This window comes from Xiphophorus couchianus, chromosome 6 (assembly GCF_001444195.1).
Source record: "Xiphophorus couchianus chromosome 6, X_couchianus-1.0, whole genome shotgun sequence".
Classification (NCBI taxonomy): Eukaryota; Metazoa; Chordata; class Actinopteri; order Cyprinodontiformes; family Poeciliidae; genus Xiphophorus; species Xiphophorus couchianus.
The window spans coordinates 8,915,094-8,936,534 of NC_040233.1; the positions used below are offsets into that span (position 1 = coordinate 8,915,094).

A 21,441-nucleotide genomic window follows, 5' to 3' on the forward strand; every position below is an offset into this window, starting at 1 on the left:
AGTCAAAGTCCAGACTTGAAGATCTCTGAAGAGACTTGAAAATGATAATGTTCACAGATCATCTCTGTTCAGTCTGAGAAAATGCCAAACATTTCATTGTTTTTATTTATTTGTTGCTGCTGTGGAACAAAATCTGAAGACGGCTTGGTATAATCCAAAAGCTGTTTGAAGGAGCTCGTGTGTTTTCCAGCCACGTTGTCCTATTTTACAGTGCAATCAAGTAACTATATTACCTTCAGTTGTTGTAAAAATGCTGTATATATGTAAAATTTATTGAATTTGGGCCTCTGTCCCTTTAAAAAAAACTCTTGCTCTTTCTGACACTTCGTCGTCAAGAAGTCATAACAACGTCGCTCCTCTATTAACCCTTTAACAACGTTTTCACCAGCGTTGCATTGAGAAGTAGCTCCTACAATGAGCTCAGCAGATGCACAGCTCCTCCACCTGTTTGCTAATTGATGCTGGCTAGTCTGAAGGAGCTGACAGGGTACGGGCTGCTCTGTTGCTCTGTGAGGAGGAAGCTTGGAAACTGGAGCTTTGAGCCTGGTCTCATAAAGCAACAGCTGACTGGTTGCTATGGAGTTTAAAGAATCAAGGCGACAGTCCAAGTATGTGTTTGATGAGGGAACAACATTATAACATGATTTAAAGCTAAAAAAAAAAGCCCCTTTAGCCTTTTTGCTCTCTGGGCCAGATGGTTACGACCTTCGCATACATAATTAGCAAAAGTCAAGCTAAATAAAAGTTCAGCTGTTAAACTGTTCATTCCTCTGTGCAAATTCGCCAAATTTCCCAACGCAAACAGGAATACCTCCCACTATGGGCACAATCATTCAAAGACATGGTGGGGGGAGAGAACTGGTGCACCTACGAATGTATAAACATGATGAGAAGGCTCATGGTCGGGCTGTAAGTGTTTACTCCGGCTGTAAACTCCCCTTACTCTGCCTACTAATCACAAACAGGCCTCCAGACCCTCAGGCATTCATGCGCATGTGTGTCTTTATGAGTATTGAGGGCGTTCAGTCTGTTCTCTATCCTGTTCTATACGACTTCGATCCCTCCACATGTTTGAGATTAAATCATAATAACAACAATAACAACAACAATAAGTCCATCCTAAGCATTCTGCATCTGTCCCCCAGGCTGGTCATGTGTCCACGCCGTCTGATGCCAAACGGGCATCGTAACCCGGTTTGAAGTCAAATCCGCCCACGAGCGCAGACTGCAGCGAGCGAGCGGCCCTTTAAACTAGCTGACCATTGACGGTCCGCGTCCGCGCGTGCACGCGGGCTCCGACGGAGCCAGGGCGCCCCCGCGCGGACAGCGGCGCACACCGTCGTGTGTCGCGCGCGCTCCTCGGAGGAGGGATCGGGACTTTTTTTTTTTTTTTTTTTTTCTGGCTGGGGCTGGGACCGGGACGGCAGGGCGAAAGGACGGCTCTCTGCTGCGGGAAGTAAGCGCACATCTCGGAGCTTTTCTTTCCCGCGTTGTCCTCCAGAATTCCTCCCCTTTTGGTTTTCCCTCCATCAGCTTTTCCCTTCTGTGGAGATGAGGACATAACCAGCTTTGTGCGTAAAAGTTTGAAGTGCCCAACAGTCCAGGTAAGCTGCGCTCTTTTACGCACAACAAGCCCTCCAGATGGTGGTTGTCCTTACTCTTGCTGTATCTGAACTAATGTATATCTCATCTTCTTTTAATGAAATGTAACCCAAAACTTATGCTTGATTAAAGTTTGATCTGAGCATCCGCGGCCTCTGAAAACTTCCAAACTTTCTTGAAGCTCAGTGTCACGCTAGTTTGCATATTTGTTTTTGCGTGATTTTCGCTTGCGCAGTGAGGTGACTGGATTAGGCTCCTTGGAGAAGAGGGAAAACATTTGCAGGAGCGACTCCTCTCCACTGCGTGGTTTTCTGTCCGCGCGAGGGCGCCACAGAAATGCGCGTGGCCCCCCTAATCCGTTAGTCGACAGTTAAAACACAGTTAAAGGAGAGCTAAGAATGATGAGTAAGAAAACGTCCTTTGGAAAACGTGTCTAAAGTGATTATTTCTTTCCATGTGGGCTCAAATGTTTAGGATTAGTTGGTAGGTTGTTTAATTGCAGATCCTCGAAGCCGGATAGATAATTATCCTGTGTTTTCTCCCTCTAAAGTGGCAGACATTTTGTTTTTCGTGAGGGTTTTGAGGTTTTTGTAAATTGCATAAACTCAGTGACTGTCACTTACTTGCTGTAAGTTGCTCAGATTCGTGTATAGTGACAAATAACAGGGACACGGGAGGATAATTGTTTACATGTTATTTCTGCTCCCCATCTAGAGAGCAGCATTTAGTTTGGGCTTTTTGTGGTATTAAAGGACACTGCATGCGACGTTTCAACCTTTGGGTCACAGATGGTTCAGGATTTGGTAGGAAGCTAAGATACAAACACCTAAAGACACATCCGTTCACTCTTTCAACCGATACAGACTTTATCCAAGTCCAGCTGTCCAGGAAACAACCATCTGTCCAAAGTGAATCATTGTGTGGCTGCACCGCCATTTGATTTTGTGTGATTATCTGTGCAACGAGGCGATATTTCTTACATCTAGTGCAGGGGTGTCCAAAGTGCGGCCTGGGGGCCATTTGCGGCCCTCTGTGGGATTTTGCTCGAGACAAGAGCAAATCTGACCTGCAGTTATAGGTGGTTGATGCAGATGGACATTTTTTAGGACAACATTTTTGCATTCATTTTAATTTTGAGGCAACTAGAATCAAAAACAGCCGGCCTACTTTTTCCCAAAGGTAAATTTTACTTCTTTTCAAATTAAGAAAACAATCAACCTGCCAAAAATGTTAAACTGTGGACGTTTTTTTTAATATTTTATAGCTGCAATGATTCACAGATGAATTTTCTACAAAAATCCAACTATTTTCTTCTTTTTGATAAAATCGAAAGATTTTAGATTATTACCAAGCAGACAAGTACAAAAGGTTAGTTCTAAAAATCTTATGCAATATTTACAATCTTTAAGACCCCAAGCGCCTTCTATTTAACGACTTTGGCCCTCATGGCAAAAAGTTTGGACAGAAAACTTTTTGTTAATGGTCCAAACTGTTTTCCCCAGAGGCAGTGGAGGTTCCTTCAAGATTGTCACCTGGGAGAATAAAACTAACATCTAATCCAATGCAGGGCTCACGTTCCTCAGAGAAGGTCAGAGTTCATGATCCATGATAAAGTTCCAAGAGCAAAACCACTTTTGTTTTTTGGCCACATTTGCCACAAACCTCTCGATGATCCTCAAGACATTTGTGGAAAATATTCTGACGACTGATGAGAAAAAAGAAAAACTGGACCCTTTTGGAAACTGTGTGTTCAGTTACATCTGTTCTAAAACTTATACAGAATTTCAGAATAAGGTCGTACCTACAGTCAAAACATGGTGACGGCAGTGTGATGGTCTGGTGCTCATTTACTGCTTCTGGACCTGGATTACTGAGTTACTTCATGTAATTGTTGGAACTATGGATTGTACGTGAATACCTTGATCAAACTCATGGTATTCATGAGTTAACAGTAAACCAAGCAACCTTATGTCCACCTCTGATTGGCTAAACAAAAGCAAAAATGAAGGTTTGAGTGATCTAGCTGCTGCTGCACGGCCCACATTCATTCCAAGCTCCTCCCAATTGGGAATATTAAAACCTTTCTACATAGAAGAGTGGCCTAAAATTTGTCCAGTGCATGAAAAACTAGTTGCTCGTTAGCACAACGCTACGCTTTGTTTAGCTACTTTCCTTTTAATAAATAAAATAATGTAAAAACTGCCTTTTTATATTTACTCCGGTTGTCTTTGTCTCATATTGCAATTAGATTGATGATGTGAAATATTAAGAGTGGGGTGGGGGGGGGGAAAGTACAGATTCTATTTTTTTTATATTACAGCTCTTTCTATCTATACAAACTGTGTTTAAAGGAATTTGTGATCAGGGTATACTCATCCAGTCCAGTGCGTGAGTCCGCTTTAGTTTTGTGATTCTCCTGGCTGCCTCAATGTAAAGCCAGGGTTTCTGCAGGTTTCGCCAACTCAAATTCAAGACTTTTTAAGACCACTATGAATGAAATTTAAGACCTGTATCTCCACAGAAATGAACGAACTTCATCGAGCCAACTGGCAATAGATTTGCATTTGCCCTTTTTGGCTATAGACACAAGGAAGCCAGCTAGCTAGATAGCTAGCAGTGTATGTTAGCAGTGGATTATCGATAGCCTCGAGTTAAAGAATACAATGAAGATGTCTTCATGCAACTCAAACTTTTCCCAGACAGAAACGTCCCATGAGAAAAAAAATGAATATAAAATAGCTATATGAAATTAAATAGTTTTGCCACGATGAAACTTAAAACCTGTGAATAACGTATTTAAGGCCAGCTTATTTGTTTTTCAAAATCAGATTGCTTTTATTGTTGTATAGAAGCTTAACAAAATGTACTTCAGTACAACCCATCCAAAGAAAAACAAACAAAGATAAGGAAGACAGGTGACAAGGGCTGCAGTGAGGGAGGCGCTTAAAAAAATGAATTTAAGGCATTTTAAGGCTTTACTTTTAGATACATGAATTTAAGACTTTAGAACGTTCTGAAAGCGGCCCTGATGTAAAAAAAAAAAAAAAAGTTTCCAAATATATTGTAAATGTTTGAGTGATTTTAAAAATCTCAAAAACATCCAGCACACATTTTACCGGGTTACAGATTTTAGAGATTAATGGTCTTCCTTAAGAGAAATCCATGAAATAGATTTGGCAGAAACAAATTACATACCAACTTCAATGTGTACATCCATTACTGACTGGATATGCAGATAAGTAATACAAACTCTTTCTTTCAGCACTTGAGTGTTCCCCCCAGTGTTTCCCAAGCCTGCTCCTCAAGGCATGTTGCCCTTAATGTTTTAGGCGTTTCCTTGATTCAGCACACGTGATTTCAATTGATGGCTGGTGAACAGGTTTTTACTGAACTACAATAATCTGAATCAGGTGCGTTAGAGGAGAGATACATCTACAGTTAAGCATGCAGAGCAGTGTGCCTTGAGGACCAGGGTTGGGAAAACGCTGTCCAAGACCATAACGTACAGGTTAATCTGACTGTGACAGTGATGACATCCCCTAGGGGGCAGCAGACTTTAACTGACTAAAAACTAATTATGAGGCTGTTGGCTGCACACAGGATCAAATTCATCAAAAATATGTAGCTGTAATCAGTTTACTTTTGTGTAAACAGCCTGTAAATAATATTTTCCTACGCTGAAAGCAGGATGGCTGAGTGGATTTCTACAGTTTATAGCTGGAGTTTGGTAGTTGCTTCTCATTTAAGGCTTTAATTTAAACTCTGTTTTACTGGTGTGCAATGAAGTCATTAATATAACTAATTGTGTGACAGCCATTTTGTTCTCTCTGCCATTGTTTGCTGGATTTTTAATCTGAAACAGTTGACTCAGAGACTAGATGAAATCCTGTTCAGAATGTTATAGACAACAAACTAACGCTCCATGACTGAAACAAAGCAAGTTTCATTTGTATTTTAGCAGTTTGCTCCTAACACTTTACATTTTAACAATCTGCCAGCCTGGATAGAGCAGCAACGTTTGTGTCAACTCATGTGTGCCTCGTTTCTTTTTTTCTTTTTTTCCTTCTTCTACGTTTTAGACAGCAGGACAAGAAGAAGAAGAAGAAGACGAAGAAGATGCTGGCGTTTGAGACCGTCGTGCTCTGCCTTCTCCTCGGAGCCCTGACTCACGCCGAGAAAGTAGACTGCAACCGTGAGTGCCACCATCTCCGCGGCAACAGCAACAGTGCAACACCAAGCACGTTTTAACCACATCCGCTGGTGTGTTTCTTTCAGAGAGGAGAGCATCTAGTCAGGTCGCAGATGAATGTCCCATACACCTGTACTTCACCATAGACACATCTGAGACCATCGCGCTGCAGGAGTCGCCCCCTGGCGCGCTGGTGAAAAGCATCCGGGTGCGTCTTTTATCCACTTGTCTTATAGAGCGACTGAGAGGGCACGGTTCTGATGGTTAATAAAGTTTAGTCACAGATATAAAACATAGGAAGATGTTGCTGCTGTGGAGGCAGCACAGTTTAATATACTGCTTTATGCATAAGCTAATCCAGACTGTTATGTAGCTCAAACGGGGAGTTGGATCCTTGTGCAGAAATGTGGCATATTGATCATAGAGATAACAAGGTTGCCATGGTAAATATTTGATAAGTAATTTGTGCTAATTTGTTGTCAAAATGATCTTAACTTTTTTTCTGCTGAGGAATTAATTAGACCTGGCATTGAAAAATGATGGGCATTATTAGATAAATGAACACGGAATGTCATCTATGAAACACACAGAGGTCAAATTCCCTCTGCAGTTCTTCAAAACGGCAAAGACAAGAAAACATGCCGTTCCTTAAAAAAAGAAAAGAAAAAAAAAATGAACTGAAAATTCAAACTTGTCCATGTTTTCAGTCAGTGAAATGAAAAATCGTTTTCAAAAAATCCAAACTGTGACAAACAATCCTGAATGAGGAGCCAATTTTGCCATCAGGGAAAGTTAAGCAGGACCGTAAGGAAGGGAAAAAACTTCCCAAAACTGCCTTTCAGAGTGAAATTATGCAGCTACAGTCCAAATTAATTTGAAGGCTTTTGATACGTCTTGCAGTAGTGAATGTGCTGCATAGGAGAAAAACGACATCTAAAATTATAATACTGTAGAAAAGCATTAAGATACTATTGGATATTGACGTGGAATGAAATTAGATCCACAAAATAATACTGATTTTATTTTATTGTGAATCAAATGATGTAATGCATTCTTAGTTTAAATCACAAATAAAAGCTAAGTCAGTGAGAAAATGTAACTGGGATTTCAAAATCCTCATCAGAAGAGGTCGTGGTGATTTGATAAGTTGTTGAGAATCGGAATAAATTAAGTTGAGGAAATAAATTTAAAAAATGACAAAAATTGTTCGCAGGCTTTTTCTACTGTACCAGTGAGCAGTGCTGTCGACTCATGAATCAAAGTCAAATCAAACGTGGATGTTTGGAAGCCAAATTCTTGTTTGCGTCCTTATCTCTAAGTAATTTCATCTTTTCGTTCGTCTTTACAAAATCACAACTTTTAGTATCCTTGTTGATAAAGTGAAAGCCTCAGAGTAAATGCATCTTCCAGATGCAGTCCCGCACACTAAATATTGTCTCCAGATTTCTTAACAGTGAATAATAAAGGTTTGTTTGACCTCTGTGTCCGTCCTCCTCACAGCTGGCATTCCACGTTGTTCGCCACAGTTCCCGTTTTGCGATCTTTTTATGTATTACTCTCTCAGCAGACACAGCCGTGTGAACGTCATCACACATACTTGACAGGCATTTTGAAGGCAGGGTTAGGAAATAGGACAGATTTTCCAGTATAAATGTACAGTATGTTGAAAAGTAGACGCTGGAAAATGCCATCATGCTACAGTTGGTAGCATTGTTAGCTCGCAGCTTAATAATAGTTAACTAATTAATGATACACTTTCAGATTTCTGTTTTCAAGTGAGTAAATCCCCAACTGTTACATGTGAGTTTTCTGCTATATTGAACGCACTTGTTCCCAAAAGCAAGAAACTAAAATCCACATCGAGGCGGATCCTCGAAAGCCGCAGAAGTCGTGTTATGCGTTTCATTTTCACCCACTTTCTATGAGGCATGAAAAGAAACATTGTTTACTCTTTTCACCCTGTACTGCAGCATGATGTTCTGTCGCTCCTTCTCCGTAGTTGTTCACGGAGCAGTTTGTGCAGCGATTGAAAAATGAAGAGATCCGGGGCGGTGTTCGAATCAATTGGAGTATCGGTGGACTGCACTTCTCCCAGACTCAGGAGATTTTCAGCCCCATCCAAGGAAAGGACGGGTTCCTCTCCGTAAGACCCACATGCACACGAACTCACACAGGCCTGTTCCACAAGTCTCCATTCACATTTGTTTAAACGTTAGAAAGCCATGTTGTGTTAATGTGGCCTATTGACTGCATCCATGTTGAAACTTCACGTAAACACAGATGTTGCTGATGTCAACATTAAAAGTTATCTCTAGCTGCTGTATGTCAATGCAGCAGTTTGCTTGTCGTGTGTTTTAAGTTTGAATATTTATGGTCGCAAACAATAAATAATTTTGTTCATTAGCTTCGAGCCCTCTCGGACCTTATGTTCACATTCACGTTTGGGTGGTAAACACCTAAACATGATTTACATTTGTTTGATGTTCCATGTTCCAAAAGGCTCAAAGTTCTCAAACATCTGCACCGAGGTCAGGAACTTTTGAACATATTTGCGCACTACACTTACAACAACCTACAATTATATATACAGCTGGTGATTTAGAGCCAAACTCAGGAAAGGCTTCCTTTCACAAATCTGTGTATGGCCTAGCCAGGTTCTCCCTCACGAAAGGTATTTTATTGTTTTTAAGCACTTTGTTGTTTAAGTAAAGGTTAAATAATAGTAATGCGAATAATTATTCATTGGTGGCTGTTAGGGCTGCGTGACATTAGAAAATGTAGCGATAATATTGGTAAATATTGCAGTGATCAAATTAATTGTTTGTGCTTCCGTCACTTTGTGACCTTTGGCATTTTGGGCACTAACATTGGTGCCCAGTGTGTGCATCTATTGCCATATTGTTCAACTAGCTAAATACTACATTATAATACATGTAAAATTTGAGTTTGGGATATATTAGCCTACAATTATTACAGTTCCAAGCAGTCCTGTGCTTTATGAAATTTGCACGCACTGGTATTGTGATGACGTGATATTTGCGATATATTGTGCAGCCTTAGAGATTGCATGTTTGAAAGACGGCTTTATTGTTGAGGCTTCCTTGATTGTGCTTAAAAAAAGATATTTGAGATGAGTAGCATTAGCAGGAATGGAGGTTGTTGGAGTACATTGAACTTATTATCATGTTCAATGAGATGATTTAATGATTTCAGATGGACATGCTCAGCAGCAACAACTGAATAGTTTATGCTAACCGACCCAAAGTGGCATAATCTTTCACATCCAGCTGATATAACCCAGGATGAACCCCTGCTGTCATCCTGTTTACTCCACAGTCTGACCCTATCTACAGGAATGTTGCATTTAAAGCTAAGATTTTTAATTATTAGCTAATTTTAGTGAACCTGTGGACATTTTAACCCCAGTTTCCTGTTCTTAGCTGACAGGAAGGTCTCCTTTCAAGGCTTTCCATTGCCATGCCTTTCCGCTTCAAGGTTCAATGTGTTTTGCATTCTGAATTGGTAGTGAAAACTTCTTAGCTATAATGATTGACTATTTAAGCTCATTTTGAGCTCCAATCATTTGAAATCAGTCTGCCCATCCTTCTGCACCTCTGATATTTTCCTTTGCTTGTTCCCTTCTCTGTCAACACGAAAATCCCAGTCGATTAGTAGTTTCTGAAATACTCATGGCACAACCTGTCTTGCACCATGTATAACACTGAAAGTAGTTTTTAATAATGTTTTTCCACTTTGTGAGGATCCGCTTGTTTGTCTTACCAGGATCTCGTGAAAATTGAGAATTACCTTGGAGGAGGCACCTACATCGACTGCGCTCTCCGAAGAATGACCGAGGAGATGATGCGTGGATCCTCATCAAACGTCACACCCCTCCGGTTCGCCGTGGTCATCACTGACGGCCACGTGACCAGAAGCACGTGTCAAGGCATCAAGGTGAGGGCGGAAGAAGCGCGTGATAAGGGCATCAGGGTGTTTGCCGTGGCGTCATCGAATAAAATCGAGGAGACGGGACTGAAAGAGATTGCCAACTCCCCGGCGTCGGTCTTCAGGAGAGACTTTTTGGCTGTGAACCTTACCCAGGGCAGACCTATCATACATACCCCAACGATGGACCGCATTATCAAGACAATGGTAAAGCTCAAACATACGTAACACACAAATGTAATTGTTTGTAACTCTTGGGCTTACATTTTCTTCTTTTTCTTTACAGAGACATATGGCGTTCGTAGACGTAAGACTGGACTGTTACTAGTACTATCTTTCAAATATCTAAAGTAGGCAGTTATGTCCTTACTCACCGCTTTATTTTTGCATCATTAGTGTTATAATGTATCCTGCCTGGAGACAGAAGGGCAAGCTGGTCCAAAAGGCAACAGAGGACAGAAAGTGAGTTTTCCATATACACACTCATGATCTCGGCATATTTCAGCCGCTTTCCTTCGCTAATCATGTTGGACCTTGTTGACCAGGGAGCTAAAGGAGACAACGGTGAAGCAGGACAAAAAGGTGAAAGAGGTCGCCCAGGAGACCCCGGCATTGAAGGTCCCATCGGTCAGCCTGGTACTAAGGTGGGAGGGTCTCACCAACTGGATTTTAACTGAGCTTTGACTAGTACTAAAATTTTGTGAAGTGGTTTTCCTTTTTCTTCTGTTTATAGGGTGAATCTGGTCCAAAAGGCGAGAAGGTGAGACTTCAACTTGGTTTTGTTGGGATTCAAAAGATCCTCTTGCTCTGATAAAGATTTTCAGGATTCAGTCTGTTGATGCTGATGACATTTAAGGTTTGGCAATAATAATTATTGGTAACCATTTTTAAAAAAAAATCTGTCTCAATACAGGGAGAGATTGGAACTCAGGGCAAAAAGGTACGTTTTGCTGATGATTTTAAACTCGTTACCTATTAGTACTGGTTTTCAACCAGTCTCAATTTCTCTAACTGGGTCTGTTTATTGCCAATAGGGTGTGGCTGGTATTGCAGGACGTAACGGAACCGATGGACAAAAGGCAAAGCTTTTATCATACGGCTTGTCATCTTTTAAAACTACCTCTAGAGTTCTTTGGTGACACACATATTTCGCAACCTTTTCCTACTTTCAGGGCAAAATTGGACGGATTGGTGCCCCAGGTTGTAAAGGAGACCCAGGCGACAAAGTATGACATTTTTCATCATCTAAGATCAATTTGAGCATCTTTATAGTAAATTTATGATCAGAATCAAATGGTTTCCAGGGTCCCGATGGTCATCCAGGAGATGTCGGCGAACGTGGTCCTCCAGGAAGTGATGGGGAGAAGGTAACACATTTGGTTGTAAAAAAAAACAAAAAAAAACTTTACCTCTCACTCTTGCGGGTTACTGTTAAAAACTGCCTCATTGTTTCCAGGGTGACCCTGGGCGCCCAGGAAGAGCTGGTCCCCCTGGCCAGTCTGGAGAAGGTGGACCAGAGGTAAACCAGAGAAGTACAGAGAAAGCAGATGTTTCCTGTTGCAACTAATAGCTTAAACTCTGATGTTTCATTTGCAGGGAGAAAGAGGAAGCAATGGATCACCTGGCCTTCCTGGAACTAAAGGAACCCCTGTAAGATGATTAGGACAGATGAGTCAATTCAAACCCAATTTGTCCAACACAATGAATGGTTGATCTGTATATGTTTTGTTTTCTAGGGACTCCCTGGAAGTCCTGGAAAACGAGGCGAGGAAGTAAGAGCATCCAGAATATTCAGATTTGTGTGCATGTTCTGTCTTTGGAAAGCCTGATGGCCTTTCTTGGCTTTTGTTGTTTGTTTGTTTTTAGGGAAGAAGAGGAGACTATGGGCCCAAAGGCGAACCTGGACTAGATGGTACCAAGGGAGATAAGGTAGGTGTTCACGTGGCCATTTGTAAGAACTTTCTACAGAGTTTCTAAAGATTTTTGTAGAACTTTCCTCCCATATTGCAGCATCCAGATGAAGACCGATGTGATATCATTTCAGGGTGAAATGGGACCAGAGAGCTTGAGAGGAGTCCCCGGAGAATCAGGAAGCAAAGGTGCAAAGGTAGAAAGACCCATTTTATTAGATGAAGGATTGCCTGGTCAACGGTATATCCTCATTAATATACTTCAACTTTCAATGTAACTTCCATTGTGTTTTATCTAAACAGGGAGACACTGGCTTGCCAGGACCTAGGGGACCACCAGGAACTTCAGGGGAGCCTGGAAGAAACGTAGGTTAAAAGTCGCATTGACGAATCATCTCAAGAAATCCCGAGATGCCTTTTGACGCTGTTTGAACTTTAGGGCACCAGAGGAGACCCTGGTGATATGGGACCGAGAGGAGAGCCTGGGCAGCCTGGACCAAAGGTTACCAGCAGTAGATTTGTCTTCGTTCACAGTGATGTCATTCTCAGTTTACTTCATACGTGTTTTTACTTTCTTGGCAGGGAGATACTGGAAGACCTGGCTTTAGCTATCCTGGACCAAGAGGAGATCCAGTACGAGACATAGGCACTCAGAGATCTTCAGCCTTCCCTTTGTTGTCTGGTTGGTTCAGTTGACATGGATTGTCTCTGTTCATTGGTAGGGTGAAAGAGGGGACCCAGGCAAGCGTGGGCCCCCTGGCAGCAGAGGAGACTGTGGTCAAAAGGGAGAACCTGGAAATAAAGGAACTCCAGGAGAGTCGGTAAGTAGCTTCAAAGATGCAATTATAGATAATGTTGTACTTAACATCTCAGCTAAGTGAGTCCTCTGCCTTCATCAGGGTGAACCAGGGCCCACAGGGGAACCAGGGCCAAGAGGACCAAGAGGAGGTCCTGGTCGTGATGTAAGTCAACAAATAAAGTTAGGCACCTACAGTGGTATTCTTAACAAAACAGTTTCCAAAATTAATTTAAGTTGTCTTCCTCGACAGGGAGATCCAGGTCCAGAGGGGGATCCCGGGCTTAGTGTGAGAACACATCTAATCACAGTTTTATCAAAGAATGAAACACAAACTGAGCGGTTTTAAAGGTCATGATTGCATTTTCGCCTGCAGGAATGTGATGTCATGAACTACATCAGAGAGACGTGTGGCTGCTGTGGTGAGTTAATGACAAGGGTAGAAGCATCTAAAACCTCTGTTTTACGTATATTACTTATTGGTTGCATTATTTTTAAATCTCCAGACTGCGAGAAACGCTGCGGAGCCGTGGACATTGTCTTTGTTATTGACAGCTCGGAGTCTGTGGGACTCTCCAACTTCACCTTGGAAAAGAACTTTGTCATCAACACCATCAACAGGCTGGGATCTTTCGCCACAGACCCGCAGTCTGAAACAGGTTCAAATGTCAAAGTGCAATGCCAAAACTTCCAAAAGGGATTGTGAATTGAAGCACTCTAACAAGAAGGTCCCCTATTTTCACAGGCACAAGGGTTGGTGTGGTACAGTACAGCCACAACGGGACCTTCCAAGCAATCCATCTCAATGACAGCAACATCAACTCTTTGACGGCGTTTAAGGTTTCACCGACACTGGAACAGAATAAACACTGACGTACATTACAGAGAAGTTTATATTTAGCGTATAGAACAGATGGCTCTTCCATTCTGATGGCCATATGTTTGATTATGTAAAGCTGATCAGGTCTATTGTCACATGTAGCTGAAGGAAGTTCAACAGAGATCAGATCTGACACCAGATTCATGTATCTCTCTACTTTGTCTTCAAGGACGCCCTGCGTTGCTTTTTTGCTTTCGTGTTACTTATTCTTGATGCATTACTGAAAGCTCCAACAACACTTGAGGAGAAAACATCAACTTCAATTCTCCAACGACTTAGACAATATAATTAGAAGTCTGTTTTGATGGATCTACATCTTAAGAAGGAACAAACTGAGGGTAGGCCATGGATGGATTCTACTGAATTTGGGCTTTTTATTGGACTAAAAACTGCTGAAAAGATTTTAAGCTATTTCACAAACCATCTAAAATATTACGTAACGTTTGGAGGAGATGTTGTCTTAAGTATCACCCAGTATTCCCAAACATCTGGAACTGGATTCTACGCATCAAAACCTCTGAGGCCCCTTATGAGGCTGACAGGGATATAAGCACATGTTACTTTACTAAACAACGTGTAGCTTTTTGTGTCCATTTTTAACAAATCCATTGTCATTGTCCTCTTCCCCCTTCCTGTCCAGGAAGCTGTGAAGCGGTTAGAGTGGATCGCAGGAGGAACCTGGACTCCATCTGCTCTCAAGTTCGCCTACGACCACCTGATCAGGGACAGCCGCCGAGCCAAAGCCAACGTCACGGTTGTCGTGATTACGGATGGACGCTTTGACCCAAGAGACGACGACAGGCTGCTGCCTTATCTGTGCAAGTGCGACTGCTGTTCTGTGTTTTAAAATGTGGGACTGTGACTTTGCATAAAAAGAGTCTTATCGCAGAGCTTGTTTCTGCTTTTGTTTGTATCGATCCATGTGAGCAGTCACCCGGGTGTCGATGTGAGTGCCATCGGTATCGGAGACATGTTCGAGCAGGTCGAGGAGAACGAGAGTCTGCAGAGCATTGCCTGCCAGAAGGAAGGCAGAGTGATGGGAATGAGACGATTCGCAGACCTGGTGGCAGAGGAATTCATCGACAAGATCGAGACCGTGCTCTGCCCTGGTAAATCACACAGCAGATCAATACTACGTGTACTGCATGTCTACTTAGTGGAGAGTTTATAGATTATATTGTCAATGGTAAACTATAAACTGTTTGTTATTGTTTAATTTTTTTTCTCAGATCCTGCCATCATATGCCCTGACCTTCCATGTAAATCAGGTAAGACCAGTTTTATTCGATGCTTCTAGGTACGGGGAACCTTGTGGGGTTTTTTTGGGTTTTTTTTGCAGGATTGGATCAGTATTTCATTTGAAGGCTTGATTCCGGTTTGTTGCGTGGAATGCCAGTGTTTTAAAGATTGATTATGCAGAGTGATATATTACAAGTGTTTAATGTCTGTTAACATTTAGCATTATGGGAAACTCAATTTTTCAGAAATGTTAAATATTACACATAGCATAGAACTCTTGATCATAGGGAAGACTGCTTGTTTTCCTCTCTCCTCAAGCAAGGTAAACCAGAAAAGGCCATTGCTGAAGAGCCTACAGAGTGTTGTATCCAAGTACGGTAATGGAAAGTTAAGTGGAGGGAAAAGGCCTAGAAGAAGAAAAATAGTAAACCAATAGGGACAATCACAGCCTTTTTGTGTAATATACATGTCATCTAAGAAAAAAAGTTTTGCTTTAATTTAATATAAGCCATAATCATCTAAATTAAAACAAAAATATCACTCTGTTGTGTTTAATGAGTCAATATGTGTGAATTCTACGTTTTGAATTAATTTACAGGATTCTAATATGCACCTGCGCATGTGTATAGCTGTGTAGTTTGCCAATATGTCATTAAAGCTGCGGCTCGTAACTGTAATAAAGATATATGTTTTTTACATATTTCTTAAAACTGTCACCATGTCATGACAGTATAATATGAGACAGATAATCTGTGCAACGATCCAGCTCCTCCACCTCCTCGCAGTGCCGCTGTTGCTGTCTGAATAAAATACACAGTTCCCGAATGAAAACAACCAATCAGAGCCAGGAGGAAGGCCTTAGTGCAGTCAATCAACACGTGAACGCGCTCATGAATGTGCGAATGGTGGAGAAACAACTTATTGTTACAGAAAATCGTTTGTCTGCTGTCATCGGAGGCAGCTTTAAGAATTTTAATCTCTTTAGGGCCATTCAGGCCAGCAGAGGGCACTAAACAGTTGCAAAGTTTGTTTATACCTCTGCCTTCTTAGGCCTCAAAAGGCATAGGATGAAATAAAAAGGGTTTATTGTCAGAATTTGAAGGTATTTTATGTTTCTCAACTTTAAAACAGAAAATTGAACTCCTGCAAACGTTTAACTTCTGTTTTTTCAGCGTAACATTTGGAACGATGCTCATGTCTGCTTTCATTGCTCACATTGGTGACTGTTGCATTGTTCAGATGTGATTAACTCGTTGAGCTGTGAGTCCTTTTAGACCAACTCGGTGTGCCTCCAGCGTCATAACTGGCTCTGTTGATGCATTCGTGGGACCCCCGCCCACAATGTTGTTCCACCCACTCGTTGCAGGAGGGGGCGTCACTCTGGGGGAAGCCCCGCCCCTCTGGAAGCCACTGGCCGAAGAAGGCAGCCCCTCTTTAGTCCCCACCTCACTGGAGAGTGTGGCCGGCCTGCTGAGCAACCTGAAGAAGCAGCAGTATGGGGTTGGCATAGCAACCATGGCGTACACAGCCCAGAGAGCCAAACTCTCCCAGGGAGTGGACAGGGAGCAGTGGACCAAGCTGTTCATCGACTCATTTAAATATGTCTATGGCGACCTTATGGGAGACCCCGAGAAAGCCCTGGGGCTTTGTTAGTGCTACCGTGCTAACCATGCTACCTCGCCTCAATGACCTTAACTAATAATAAGCTTGCTAAAATGACTTGATTTGTGTTTAAATCATTTTTTTTATTCTGCAGGTGCAATATATGTACAGGCCAGTGAAATGAACTGCATGAAGCTTTGAGAGCAAACTTGTGTGTTTTTGTGCAAATGTGACGAAGGAAAATAATTCAAAATGTAGATTAGGCTCTCTCTCCTACGACGGCGTATTAGGGCCGTTGTAGATGGGGGGGGGAAGACATCAATTTCTGGCAAAAAAAAAAAAAACTGTGACATTTTCTAATACTTATTTTTTAAATCTAAACATTTCCTAAAGTAATTTTTTCCCCCTTTTGATACTCAGAAATTTCCAAGTTGTCTCTAGCAAAATTCTGAGATTAATCTCAAAATTTCTGATTTTTTTCAGGGAGTGAGAGGAATTTTTCACGTCAAAATCGGAAATTTAGTCGTTTTTTTCTAGAAATTGTCTGTGTTTTTTACAGCAAATTTTCGACTTCAATCTCAGAACTTTGCACACTTGAGACTAATCTGAAAATGTCTGACTTTTTAGCGAAAATGTCCTCCTCCTCCTTTTTTTCCATCTACAAGGACACTAATATGCAGTCATAATGCGTTTTTTGTCTCCCAGAGAAACATGTTCATCTCGTGCACATAATATTTTTTGTTTTTTGAGCATATTAGTTGAAAGCTTTTTTGAGTTAAAATGGAAAACAGATGTCATCCATTTGATGGTGTCGACTGTAGACCCGTTCATGTTACTTTTGCACAGTGGCCCTGTGATGAAGCCTCATTTCCACTGTGAATCATGAGCTTTATGAATCACTCGAAATGTTTCCCTACTTTTTTTTTCTTTCTTTTTTTTTTTGCTGTTTTGCACATATCCATAGTTACAGCCTTTACTTTTATTCCCTGTGAGTGTTTTATGGTGGCTACAAGTAATTACACCTGGAAAATATCAGATCTATAAATACATTTCACATTATTTTGTATATGAGTCAGAGGCTTTGTATGTGTATGTTTGGTTGATTTGCTTGGCTCGGACAGAGACGGAAATATTGTACATTATACTCCTGGCTGGTGCATGACTTTTACAGCATGTGGCTTGGTCTATGAAGTTTGATGACTAGAAAGAATTGACCACCTTGTAGCTTTAACCAAGTGTTACTTTACCAGCTCCTTGACTGCACCTATCAGATGTGAACTATGTTGTTTTGAATAAAATGGAATGTAATCAATCTTTATGTATTGGCAAGAAATAAAAAAAATAAAAAAATGGCAGAGCAAACTCAAACGGCACTGTTTTTGTTGAACGTTAATAGCCTTGATCGACGCTGGCGTGTAAAGAGTCGTTGCATGTTATTGTATTTTCTCAGCCTCAGCTTTTTGAACATCTGCGCTCCAGCTGTTGCTGACTGAACACTATGCTGTGTGTGTGTGTGTGGGTCTGTTCAGAGCCAGCTGTGGCTAGTTGTGTGCAGAGGCCGGTGGACGTGATCTTCATGTTGGACGGTTCGGAGAGGATGGGCCTGGAGAACCACCGCCGGGCCAAAGAGTTCATCGAGAACGTGGCCCGCCGCCTGACCCTGGCCGACGGCCCGACCGATGACACCAGGGCCCGTCTGGCTCTGCTGCAGTTCGGCAGCGCAGGAGACCACAAAGAAGAGTTCCCGCTCACGCATAATCTCACAGTCATCGCGGATTCGCTGGCATCTGTGAACTATTTGGATTCCTCATCCGCTTTGGGCAACGGCATCATCTACGCTGTAAACAATCTGGTGATCAGACAGGTACTGTACGATCTAACAGTAAATTTGGTCTAACAATCAATCATTTTCAGGAGAAATGTCTACCTACTAATGTCCACATTTATTGTCCTTTGTGATTCACTTACATGTTGCTTTCACAAAAGTTCCCGGTTTCACCTAAGAATAGGGACTCTATGCGTGAATTCACAACATCCCCGTTTGGTCCGCTTTCATCACAATCTGTTTTGCTTGCCTGGAAACTTTGGTTCGTTTGGGGAGGTGTAAACGCGCAATCGGACTCTGATGCGGATCAGAAAATTGAACTGTGGTCTGCCTACAAACCTGGGTCTCGGTTCGGTTGACCTAAACAGTAGCGTGGTACGAATGTGTGGATGCAAGTGGACCGGAGACCGCTCCAAAAGCAGGAGGAGGATGGTTGCGCAGGGCATTCTAGGTAAAAGCAATCAAAACAAACATGAGAGTCTCACACTCGTGGAAGAAATGGCTTGTGGCCTTTCATCAAAGTCAAACAAGAAATCCTACAACCGCTAAAATTTGACTACATTTTTGTTTACGAGCTCAGAAAATGTCCATGTTTTCTGAGATTAATCTCTAAATTTCTTAGTATTTTTTAACAAATTCTTGAATTTCGGATTTCAGAAATTTCCTTGTTTTGTCTAGTAAATTTCTAAGATTAATCTCAAGTTTTTTGGTAGAAACTTTCTACCATTGTAGACAGAAAAAAACTATTTTCTGTCTACAATGGTACTAATAGGCCAAGAAACCTGACTTGGACTTTGAAAAAAAGAATTTGTTTCTGCTACCAGCTAAAGGATCAGGGCCGGCCCAAGGCATAAGCAAACTAAGCAGCCGCTTAGTGGAGCTGATTTTTTTATTTTTTAGCAATAATTCTGTCATTATAATATCAAAAACGCACAATATCATCATGAATAATTTGATTTTACAGTAATATATATATTTGATAATGTATGTAGAAATGATTCTTTTATTGATAAAAAGAAAAATAATAAATTGCTCTTGGGGGCCCCTAGTGGTCGCAGTAGGTAACGCACGCTTCGCCGGTAACATGAGCTGCTGTCAGAGCGCATCCAAACGTCCAAAGCTCCGGTCAGAAGTTAAATAAGCAAAACAATGTCTCAAAAAAGGACTTATCCTTCAGGGAAGGAGAAAGGAAAGAAGAAGAATGGAAAAAAGCCAAGATAAAGGTTTGTTTTAATGTGCCTTGGTAATGTAATGTAATGTAAAAGATTTGTAAAGCTGCTAATAGTAAATTTGCTTGATAGCAGCCTGGAATGGTTCAACAGCCAAACATTTATGCTAGGGTCTTTGTGTTGGTGTGAAACTGAGTTTAAACTTTAAATGAGCTGATTCTCATGGTTGGCTGTGTATTTCTGAGGTATTTTGACTTCAAAACGACGTGTTTGATGACGTTTGATAACAATAATTAAAACTTCTCAATGTCTGACATTGTCTAGCAAAATGTTTTGACTACATAGCTGCTACATGGATGAGCTGCTCTAGGCTGTAGTTGGGGACATGTTGTTTGCTGCTGAGGATAATCATTTTGTGGCTAAAAACATTATTTTTACATCAACTTCTAAATTATGTGAAACTTCTGTTCAAATCATTTGAATGCACAGAACAGGCCAGTACCGGTACCGGTCCACATTCCAGGGGAGAAAGACTCACCTGGTATAAATTACATTTTTATCTATTAGAGTAACACTTAATAGAAATTTATTTAATCAAAGAATGTCATGAATATGTGTGTAGGGCTGCACCGATTGCAGTTTTCTGGCCGGTCCCTGGCTACCGATTTTGGCTGATATGAATTTTTTTGTCTGAAATATCGCTAAATGTAAGAAAGTTGGTGAATTGGCAACAGTGGGGTGAATGTTGTTAACTGCAAACGTGCAGACCTGACCTGGTGGGCTGGTCTGTCAGTCACAGCTCTCACTGCAGAGCAGATGGGCTTCACATCTAAGTATCAGCCAATCACGATCCCCCAAAATTAAGGAAATCGGCGCCCAGAAATCAACTGGTTGATGAATAACATCATGAACTGTATCCTATAATGGTAACAGCACTACCTAAGAGGCAATAGGTTTATAGCAGGTGTGTGAATGATCTAATGATCGGACTGCTCATTGCAGCCAGTCCACATTGTTAGCAGAGATGGAGGGCCCCAAAACCACATTTCGCATAGGGCCCCATGGAGGCTTGGGCCGGCCCTGTACAGGCTACATGATTTGCTAGCTGGTGAATCCTGTCATTGCTGCAGTAAATTGTCTTCTGTTTGGACCCAACATTTTTACAAATTGTGTGATCCATGAAAAGAAGTTACATTTATTTTCACCTGTGTTATCCCTTGCGGTATCACTTTCTCTCAAACACCAACCCCCCCCTTCCGCTTTTGCGTTTGCAGAGTCAACGGCTATCCCGACGCAACGCTGAGGTGGCCTTCGTCTTCATCACGGACGGAATAACCTCCACCGACCAGCTGGACGAGGGCGTGGACGCCATGAAGAGAGCGGAAGGCGTTCCCACGGTGATCGCTTTGGGAAGCGACACCGACGAAGAGGTGCTGCGCAAGGTGTCACTGGGAGACTCGTCTGCCGTCTTTAGGGGCGACGACTTCTCCGTGCTGGGCAAATCTGCTTTTTTTGAGCGCTTCATCCGCTGGATTTGCTAGTGAGAAACTGCAGTGCTCTGCACAATAGAGTTAGACGCCATTGAACGACAGAGGGACCAGCTCCTTCAGTGTACATGTAAAACCCATGCAGAGGCACCAGATGTAACTCTGTGACCATTATCATTCCTGGATAAAAAGCACTGAGGTGGCTCTATATTGTGTTGTGTTCGGGAAGAAAATTTGCTTGCAAAATTGAAAGGAGCCTATTCAGGTCCAACTCTTAACACACTTCCAGAAACAATGTGTCCATTTACATGTCTTGTCAGCACTGCTACAGTAGATGTGCCACAGGAGAAATTTGTGATTATTGAGTAGTAACCAAGCACACTATAGGTTTTACACAGTTTTTTTTTTTCTTTTTGGTTTTGTTTTTTTTTTTTTTGTATAATATTCAGCTTACAGGAACAAACTCTTATCTGTCATTTTCTCTTTGACCCGAACTTACACACACTATTTCTTAAAAGGTTAGTATTTACATTAATGGTGCTATCTGGGATGTTCTGAAAACATTGTCTTTAACTCACATTGTACTGTTATTTGTATCATTTATTCTGGAGATAAACAACAACAAAACTAAAAAAAAACACTAAATGTTGCTCTGACTAAGAACTGTTCCAGATGAATGCCAAGCAGGTACAGACCGAGAAACGATAACATCTGTCTGCAGAAAGTTCAAATAAAGACCAAAGTGTGACCCCAACACTGTGTTTTGTATTTGTAACATCATTATAATGTGTAATTTC

At 41.6% G+C, this 21,441-nt stretch overlaps 1 protein-coding gene across 2 annotated transcripts; it reads left to right on the forward strand.

Moving 5' to 3' along the window:
• The first annotated feature begins 1,365 nt into the window (after positions 1-1,365).
• On the forward strand, positions 1,366-21,398 carry col6a2 (collagen, type VI, alpha 2). 2 transcript variants are annotated; one of them, XM_028020460.1, is made up of 33 exons: positions 1,366-1,456; positions 1,534-1,604; positions 5,682-5,794; positions 5,878-5,999; positions 7,791-7,934; positions 9,575-9,943; positions 10,023-10,043; positions 10,133-10,198; positions 10,282-10,380; positions 10,470-10,496; positions 10,650-10,676; positions 10,771-10,815; positions 10,909-10,962; positions 11,041-11,103; positions 11,193-11,255; positions 11,333-11,386; positions 11,473-11,508; positions 11,603-11,665; positions 11,781-11,843; positions 11,950-12,012; positions 12,086-12,148; positions 12,229-12,279; positions 12,369-12,467; positions 12,546-12,608; positions 12,696-12,731; positions 12,819-12,864; positions 12,949-13,101; positions 13,188-13,282; positions 13,963-14,144; positions 14,253-14,431; positions 14,552-14,590; positions 17,693-18,027; positions 20,432-21,398. In XM_028020460.1, the coding sequence occupies exons 3-33, from the start codon at positions 5,719-5,721 to the stop codon at positions 20,696-20,698; spliced, it is 3,063 nt and encodes a 1,020-aa protein (XP_027876261.1). In that variant the 5' UTR covers positions 1,366-1,456; positions 1,534-1,604; positions 5,682-5,718; the 3' UTR covers positions 20,699-21,398. The 2 variants fall into 2 exon arrangements, with proteins under 2 accessions (XP_027876261.1, XP_027876262.1); XM_028020461.1 differs by lacking the exons at positions 17,693-18,027; positions 20,432-21,398 and adding an exon at positions 15,928-16,507 and having other exon boundaries at positions 1,393-1,604.
• Positions 21,399-21,441: the final 43 nt, after the last annotated feature.

Coding starts and splice junctions, on each gene's coding strand:
- col6a2 (XM_028020460.1), top strand. CDS start 5,719: ATGCTGGCGTTTGAGACCGTCGTGCTCTGCCTTCTCCTCGGAGCCCTG. Junction 10,677..10,770: donor TTGGAACTCAGGGCAAAAAG/GTACGTTTTGCT, acceptor TATTGCCAATAG/GGTGTGGCTGGTATTGCAGG. Junction 11,104..11,192: donor CAGGAAGTGATGGGGAGAAG/GTAACACATTTG, acceptor CATTGTTTCCAG/GGTGACCCTGGGCGCCCAGG.